The sequence below is a fragment of the Haplochromis burtoni genome, unplaced genomic scaffold, assembly GCF_018398535.1.
Source record: "Haplochromis burtoni strain Fernald_Lab_line unplaced genomic scaffold, NCSU_Asbu1 Contig_90, whole genome shotgun sequence".
NCBI classification, from domain to species: Eukaryota; Metazoa; Chordata; class Actinopteri; order Cichliformes; family Cichlidae; genus Haplochromis; species Haplochromis burtoni.
In genome coordinates this window covers 947555-956645 of record NW_024582451.1, presented here as the reverse complement: position 1 = coordinate 956645, position 9091 = coordinate 947555, and the positions used below count along the sequence as shown (strand labels likewise).

The window sequence follows — 9091 nt, the reverse complement described above, 5'->3', positions numbered from 1 at the left end:
TGCCATTTAGCCCAGTTTCTTCCTTGTTAATTACCACCACCACCTCTCTCTCCACCCAGCACACACTCAGAGCCAGAGCTGCCGAGCTGCAAGCCAGCGTGCAGTAGGAAAACACACCGCCAGATGTCACCCACGCTTCAATGCCTCCAATCTGTATTTTTATGAAGGCTAATGGATTTTGTTCTTGGCACCGTGTCACACTCGGTGCTGGTGAGTGTGCGTTTGTGTGTGTTTTCTTCGCCAGGTTAACGCAAAATACATTATGCACATATTTAAGCAGTAATATTTGCAGGGATGCAGAAAGAGCAACAGGATGCTTCTCCTCCTCCTCCTCTGGTGATACATTGCTGGGGCACACCATGTGGCCTCGCTCCACGCTTGGTGCAGTTTGCCGTGCTTTAGCCGGTGACTTGGCCATCCTTCTTCTCCCCTCCGAGGGCCACTCTCCTTCCTCTGTGTGCAGCCGAGCATGAATCTGCAGCTCGGGAGGCGCTCTGGATGTGTGTGTCAGGCTGCCTGGGAAAGGGGTAATTCCGAAGGGCAGTAGAAGTAATAGGGTAATCTATTATACAGTCCAACTCTTTTCTTCCTCTTTTCTTGCCCCCACCCCGCCCTCCTCTTTCTCAGTCTTTCAGTTTCTCGCTGCCTCTGCCCTTGCATCAGCATTTCATGAGGACAAATGAGAAGTAGGGTTTAACTATGCACATTCCCACTGCCCTCCTGCAGAGCCCAGCACTTTCTCAATTAAACCAGAGTCTGTCTGCCCCGCAGGATTCAAAGCTCACCGAGCGACGAGTGTGGGAAGCTCACACACAGCAGACAGTTTCCAGTCCAGCAGTGCGTGATCACAGCCATAACCAGCCCGTGTTATCATATATGCAGCAAACTGCAATATAGTTTTGACAGGTGCACACGAATAGCAGGAACAAAGCAAACATAGTCACAGTGGAGACACTGTCAAGGGAAGGATGTATGACACTCCAGGGATTTATGAAGGATTCAGCTTTTATAGTGTGAGGGAGAAGCTCAATCTAGTGATATGTGGGGCTGTATGAGCAATTTGTGCAGAAAAAACTGACACAGAGTGGAAAAAAATCACTATAATGTGCATTTTATCAGTTTACTGAGAGAAGTATAAGCAGTTATGTGTTACTTTTGGTGCTTGCCACATGAATTTATGCACGCGTTGAGCCTATGTCAAACATTTTTCACCCTGCTGCATCGATCAGCCCCTTTTTCCACACTTAAACTCCTTCTCCGTTAGTGTTAAGAGCACTTAAAATCGTGTGCCTCATCAGTTTCTATTGTCTTTAAAAAGGTCACCCCACAGTGATAGGGCAATTAAACTCTCTCCTTCCTCCAATCCGTCCCCACACTTCACTGTTTTATCGTCAAACCTTTCACCCCATCACTGACATTTTCTCTCTTCTTCTCTCCATTTTAGTCCCACCTCCCAGAGAGACAGAGAGAGAGAGAGAGGAGCGAGAGGAGCTAGAGCACAACCAGCATCTCCTCCTCCTCCTTTTACTCGCCCTCTCTCGACTCCCCTTCTTCCAGCACACGCTTGCACTTCTTCCCTCTGATGCTGACTGGATGCAGACCGGAGGATTTCCAGCAGCTTCCTGAGTCTCTGCTCCTTTCCTCCCTTCCTCTCTGTATCCCCCCCTTTCCCTTTCCCTCCTCCTCCTCTTTTTTCCAACATCTGAAGCTTCTCTTCTTCTGCCTCCTCTCTTTTACCCCTTCCACACCACCAGGATGTGGCACTCAGTGGCTCTGCTCCTCTCTGGATTCTCTGCTTTGATCCACGGTGAGCCTCTCTGTCTGTCTTTCACTCTGTTTTCAGGGAATCGGATTGCAGCAGCATTTTAGCGGAATTCGGGCGCTGGGGTCCACGTTGCTGATGCTTGATTTACAAAGTATGCAGTGGAATAAGAATAGCAGGAAGTAGGAAAGAGACTCCGGGAGAAGAAAAGTGAGACTCTTGCTCACCTGTTTGCTTTGTTTGTTTACGTCTTAACTGTGCTCATATTTTCTGGATGTTAGTTTAGCTGAGAGACGGGGTCGGATGCCTCTGCGTGAGATGTTGTAATGGGCAGATTGACATCTAGTCAGCACAGCGAGGCAGATGTCAGATAGAAAAATGGAAGCAGTTTTTGCCTTGGCTCTTTCTGCACAAATCTGTGTGCACACAAGGGGCTCTCACATGGAAAATCTGTCAGAGATCAAATGAATTGACGTATAGATTGGCTCTTCCATCTCCATCTTGCCTCTCCGTGTTGTGGACATGTTGCTGCAGCCGAGCCGACGGCGCTCCGAGCAGCACAAGTAAAAGCTGAACATAAATGCTGACAATTGATTGAGAGACCTGAGAGGAGAGCAGGCAAACTTTACCAACAGGGAGAAGTACCAGCAGTGAAAGAGTGTTCAGTTTGTTTGGTTTCAAAGACTAAAAGCTGGGAAACATGAACGACAAGAAGACAGAGGAAGCGAAAGTTTCTGACAGTATTTGGGCACGCAGATTTTTAAAGAAAAAAACATTCAGGGAATTTTCATTACTTGGCAAGCTTTGAAAGGAAACGCCACCACAAGTGCATGCAAATTTGTACTCTGCACCTCTAGGGTTTAATCCTGTCATATTCCCAGCAGCGAACTTATATAAGAGTGTAATATATAAAAAAGAATTCCTCCATACTGTTCAGAGTACAGGCTGCATCTGCTTTTCGCAGCAGTTTATTTGGGTATCAGCACACCGAGTGACATTTTCACTAAACAAACAGTTCCTTCCATTTCACGCACAGCATACCGCATCCCGGCAAATAAATTTACCAATTTACCTCGGAAATATAAAACTTTATCAGTATGAAATGCACAGACTTTCTGCAAGATCCAAATCTTCCACATATTTTTCTGCAGGTTCTCAAATCTTTTCATGCTTTTAGTATTTTGATCATATTGACACGATAGCATCCCACTGATGCTGCAGATTTGTCGGCTTCACGTGTATGATGTGAATCTCTCATTCCACCACATCCCAAAGATGCTCTGTTGGACTGAGATGTGGTGAATGGCCCATCGCTTTCCAGGTCCAGCATGTTGTCTGTGTATATATGCTGTAGTGTTTGGTTGTATTGAGTTACTGTTGTCTTCCTATCAGCTTGAAGCACTCTCTGACATCAACATGATCCGGGGAACTGCTGCTCACTGGATATTTTCTCTTTTTCGGACCAGTCTCTGTAACCTCTAGAGATGGTCGTGTGGGGTAAACTCCAGCAGATCAGCAGCTCCTCCGATACTCAGACTCAGACACCTAAATCACAATGCTTATCCATTCTGCCAGCGATTGGCTGATTTGCTTTAACAGCTGTACCCAATAAAGTCGAGTGTACACATTTCTCTTTTTAGCTTTAACATTTCATCTACGAGTTTCAGAGCTGTGGTTTAAAAAAGAAATTCCCACACTGAAAATCTGACACATTTGATAAAAATGTAATAATTATTTCCTGTATGTATATTTCACTGTCACCTCACAGCTAGAAGCCTGGTTCAAATCTACTTGGTAGAGTTTGCATGTTCTTCCTGTGCCAGCGTGGGCCTCAAACATGCTTGTTAGGTTAATTATCTGCAAATGTGGACGTGAGAGGGTTTTGTTGTCTCTGTTGACCCTAAGACTGAGCGGCAACTAAGGGAGGGCTCTTAGTTGAATAAACAGCCAAGCAAATGGATGGATGTAAGCGTGGTATAAACAGTAAATTAAAGTTCTTGGCTAAACCTTGGGTGTGTTATGATGGGTATACTGAGAGGAAACAAACAAACAGCTACATGCACACAAATAAACGGCACATTTGTGGTCAGGGTGATATTTTCTCACTTCTTCTGTGCCAATCAACATCTTAATGCAACATTTTAATGTGCATTACCTCTGAGCTTCTCAAACAAACTTAATTACACATTAATTAGTGCCAGTTATGCCCTGATAAGGTTTTCCTACATTTCTAATTAGTTCCTGTTTACTTAATGTTCTCCACGCTTGCTCTGAAGCTTTCTTCTCTTTGCTGATTTTTCTTCCGCGTTTTCAGCATTAATTTGAAATATTTTATTCTGACTGAGGAGCTGGACCCTTCCCCAGTGTTACATTTAAAGCCCAGATAAGTGATCAGATCTATTTCTGCTAATTTCATCATTAAACCTGCTTCTCCTCATGCATTTCCTCCTGTCTTCTTTTCATTTCAGTCATGTTCTTCCAGATGTATTTATAGATAAGGAGGCTGAAATCCTCAAGGTTAAATCTTCTCATTTGATCAGCAGCCTGTTTTTTTTTTTTTGACATTTGTTCCCCCAGTGTGCTTTTTAATGGAGTTTTTCCTAGAATTTTAGAAACACACTTTATAATCTGGACCCACTAAAAGTGAACATAGAGACATTAGAATCATCAAATCTCGCTTGCTTCCACACATGAGCATTATATCAGATTCAAACATGAGCCCTTTCTTCTGCCTTTCAGTATCATTGCAGGGCCCTCATCAGAGGACTCTGCTGAAAAACCTCCTGAAGGACTACAACCACATGGAGCGACCAGTGGCCAACGACTCCCTACCTCTCAACGTCTCCTTCAGCCTCAGTTTGATACAGATCATGGATGTGGTAGGCATCTCCGACTCATTTGGGGGCTGTTGATTTCTGACATCAGACAAAACATTTTAAAAAGGACGAATTCAGATCCTTGGATTAAGATTTAGTTTTTCATGGAGAACACTGAGCATTTGCTTGTTTGCAATTAAAATGGAAATTAGACTGAAAAAAACAAAACAAGCATTGAGCATGTAGTTTGTTTATGCCTGAAACTGTGGTATTAATAATGCACCAGATTTTTGTTTTCAAATATTTGATATTTGTTTGTGGATTTATGGATCAAGAGCAGTGCTCACACCTCTTGCCTTGTGGTTTATATGGCGAATGATGATTTAAGTGGTGTAAATGTTTTGCAGGATGAGAAGAACCAGGTGTTAACCTCTAATATGTGGCTGCAGATGGTAAGGACCCCTGAGAGACTCTGAATGTTTTGGGGTGATAATTTTTTTAAATTGTATTCCAGCGGCAAAAACTAGTTTTCTCAGTCTTTAACATGCAAATTAAGGTCACCCTGAAGTCCATGTATCATTGTAATCACTTCAGCGTGGAGGACCTAAATGTAGACACAGGCTTGATAAACATAGAGAGACATAAGATGAGCAAAAACGTAGAGAGGGAAGACTATAATGCAAAAAGGATTGAACAGAAGTGAATTTAATGAGGATGGGCAAAAAGACAAAAGCAGGAATATCTGTGCTGGTTCTCAGTCATCCAGGTCATGACAATCCAAGGAGCTTGGAAAGCGACTGGACTTCTTTAAGTTTCTTGAAGACAGTCTTAGAACTGAAGAAGCATCTTGGATGAGAAATGTCTTCAGGAAACTTAAAAAGGTCCAGTCGGGCTTCTTTCCAAGCACCTTCGATTTCAACGGCAGGAAATTAAAAAGAAACTGCGCACTGTTATCAGAATAACACAGTAGATGGAAGAGTGGCATCCTTTTATCTTCTGTTTTATTTTGATGAACAGTAGAGGGCTTTGGAAATACACCATATTGCCAAAAGTATTCGTCACCCATCCAAATCACTGAATTCAGGTGTTCCAATCACTTCCACAGCCAGAGGTGTATAAAATGTACTTCTACAAAAAGTGAATCACTACAAACCTCCGAACTTCATGTGGCCTTCATATTAGCTCAAGACCAGTGCATAGAGCTTCAGGGAATGGGTTTGGGAATAGCCGCTTCCTGTTCCAAAAGCACTGCGCACCAGTGCACAAAGCAAACTCCATGAAGACATGGATAGTTTGGTGTGGAAGAACTTGACTGGCCTGCACAGAGTCCTGACCTCAACCTGACAGAACACCTTTGAGATGAATCACAAATGCATTTCCAGAAGAATGGTCAAGAATTCCCACGAACACACTCCTAAATCTTGTCGACAGCCTTTCCTGAAAAGTTGAAGCTGACATCATATTAAACCCTATGGATTAAGATTTGGATGTTACTCAAATACACGTGTGCGTAAAGGCAGATGAGCGAATACTTTTGGCAATTTGTGTGCAATATTAGTGTGCAATAATTTGCCTGCAGGTTGTTGGCTCAGACAGCATGTCTGTGTTTGTGTGTTGAAGACTTGGTACGACCACTATCTCCAGTGGAACCAGAGCGAACATCCTGGAGTGAAAAATCTTCGCTTTACCACAGATCAAATTTGGACCCCAGACATCCTCCTCTACAACAGGTAAACCCTGCATAAACCCCTAAACGCTCGCCTCGTACGCGCACACGTCAACAAGTCGTGTCACTTCTTCCTCTGTCCTTCCTCAGTGCAGATGATGACTTTGACTCCACCTTTAAGACCAATGTTCTGGTAAACTCCAGCGGCTTTGCCAAGTATCTTCCCCCAGGTGAGGCTTTCCACATATTTCTTAGATTTTAATCATCGTTCCTGCTCTCCCCGTCGCTCATCTCCCTCCACATTTCCCCGAGGTGCAACGGCAGCGTCTCATTCTACAATCGAGTCATGTCTCCCTACTGTTTGTACACTTGACATTAATATTTTATCACTGTAAAACAGCATCCCTAGTTAGTCACTGGTTACGGATTCCCAGCTCTGTGAGTAACACCTATAAATAGGAGACGCTCACTTCCTCTGCTTCCTGCCTTAACCCAAATGCAAGCCCACAAAAGTATAGACTCCCCTCTCGTGTTTCCACAGGCCTTTGCTTGCAGTTTCTCAGTCTTTTCGTTATACACCAGATTATCAAAGCCTGAGACTGAATCCCATCTCTTGGGGTGAGGAGAGAGCAACTGGGAGGGCCTGAAAAGACTTTTTGAATAAAAAGTCGAAGACTGCAAGCCCCAAAAGCCATCCCATGAGCTGCTGCTGAATGTAAATACAGCTGCTTAATTCTTTGTCTGGAGTCAATTAGTGGGAGAATACAAAGATACGATTTGGAAAAATATGAGAAGGAGTGGTTTGATGTGTGTATTTTATTAGTAAATGAGAAAAAGTAAGAAAAAGCAAAAGAATGAGAAACAAATCAGCTCCCTGACACATGCCTGGCTACAATTCCTGTTGTTCAGCTGGTTATTGTCAGTAAATAAGAGGCAACAAGTTTGTGGGTGTCAGGCATGGAGCGGGGAGCTTGACACACAGTAAATAATTCAGATGTGGAGGATCCCAGATGTCTGCTGCGTGCCGTCTGAATAACTCCTCTTGCTGCAGAGGTAAAGGTGCTGTGTTGTGTTAATGGCCTAACAGGAAACGTCGTGTAACAGGCTTTAGCTCATATCTGGACCGGATGACATTTATAACAAGGTAATCTTGTCTCTAGGCCTTGAAATGCTCAGAATGATGGAGTTTTATTTTGGGAGCCGTACGCGCTGCGAGACAGATTGTTCCAAGCTGCAGAGAAGATTCTGGCGCCTTGTTTGAAGGTGTTGTTTCAAGGTTACTGGATATATTCGAGAGGGAGGCTGCAAATATGCATGGATTTGAAGCACAGAGAGGTGGATCTGCTTTAACTTAATCGGTGTACGTTTAGATTTTAGGGCCTTAGGAGCTCATAACGGGAGTAATTATAAAGACCCACTCATGAAGCAAAGGTTGGAACCTGAGGTTAGGAGCTGGATTTTAGTGAGTAAGAAGTGCAGGGAGAGAGAAAATCTATACCTTCCACCTGTTAGCCCCCTTTCCCTGTTGTCATTTACCTCCACAGGCTGATTTGCATGTGGGCAGGCTCATAATGAACATCTTTGAGAGCTGCAAGGCTTCACTGGCATTTTGGTTCTCTGCACTTGTGTGTGTGAGAGACCGTTTTATTTCAGTAATTACTTTAAGAGCTGCAGCTCACCAGCGACCACAGCGAGGATCATTGCAATTTTTCGTTTGAGGGTGGAAGTGTGTCTTTATGATTTCTTGGTCACTTATGCCGTGCATATGGGAGCGGTTGCATTTATTATTTCTGCATAATAGAAGTGGGAATCTGATTATGGCACTGTGCACAATCTCATTTTTCAGTGTCATCGTTGATGTTTTCTTCTCTAGCTGAGGCTTAGCTAACAGCTGTGTGTGTGTGTGTGCAGGCAGAGAGCAGAAGCAGCATTTGTTCACAGCAGAAAATATCTGAAACCTGTGAGTGACAATATATATAGCTGCCAAGTTTTGTTTTTATAGCCATCTCTTTGACGGGAGCTCGTTTCTAATCTAGTCCTTGCTTTCACTTCCTCAGCCTCCAAACAAAATTTAAAAACTCTCTGTAGACCTGCAGGGTGTTCATAAAAATGCTGTTGCAGTGTGCACTTTTGGTTGTGATGTAACATTTTTCACACAGTTGTAGAAAGTTAAAAAAAAAAGAGGTCTTGAAGTGAATGAATGATTTCTCTAACAAGGAACTTGATATTCTGGACAGACTCCCTGCACTAAACAAATGGTCCGGCTGTACATCTTTCCCTTGTCACCTCTCCTCAGGAAGCGGCGGTTCATTATTGTCATTTAGTCAATTGATTGAGGAGCCCCTGTGCTTTTGTCCTTTTCTCAGGAATCTTTATGAGCACATGCAATGTGGATGTTCGCTGGTTTCCTTTTGACATTCAGAAATGTGAGCTGAAATTTGGCTCTTGGACGTACGACGGCTGGCTGCTGGACCTCCAGATGGTCGACGCTGACATCTCCGGCTACATGCCCAACGGAGAATGGGACCTAATAGGTGAGTAGGGGAAAAAGTTTGCATTGCATTCACTTTTATTCAGGCATGAGCAACCAAACTAGTTTCTCTCCTACTTCCAGGAGTTCCTGGAAAGCGGAATGAGGTCTTCTATGACTGCTGTAAGGAGCCCTACACGGATGTGACATTTGTTATTACAATAAGGCGGCGAACGCTTTACTACGCCTTGAACCTTCTCATCCCATGTGTGCTGCTCTCTTCTATGACGTTGCTCATTTTTGTGCTGCCTGCTGACTCTGGGGAGAAGATCTCATTGGGTGAGTGGATCAAAAACATGTTTTAAAAGACTTCACAG

The 9091-nt window shown here is 43.7% G+C and overlaps 1 protein-coding gene across 1 annotated transcript in view; it reads left to right on the top strand.

Annotated features, from left to right (window-relative positions):
- The first annotated feature begins 1480 nt into the window (after window positions 1–1480).
- chrna11 (cholinergic receptor, nicotinic, alpha 11) overlaps window positions 1481–9091 on the top strand; it is a 20478-nt gene continuing 12867 nt past the window's right edge. The window contains exons 1-7 of the mRNA XM_005927614.2: window positions 1481–1807; window positions 4502–4641; window positions 4986–5030; window positions 6199–6308; window positions 6395–6474; window positions 8611–8778; window positions 8859–9053. Coding sequence (XP_005927676.1) covers window positions 1756–1807; window positions 4502–4641; window positions 4986–5030; window positions 6199–6308; window positions 6395–6474; window positions 8611–8778; window positions 8859–9053 — 790 coding nt within the window. The 5' untranslated portion in view covers window positions 1481–1755. The remainder of the gene's footprint in view (window positions 1808–4501; window positions 4642–4985; window positions 5031–6198; window positions 6309–6394; window positions 6475–8610; window positions 8779–8858; window positions 9054–9091) is intronic.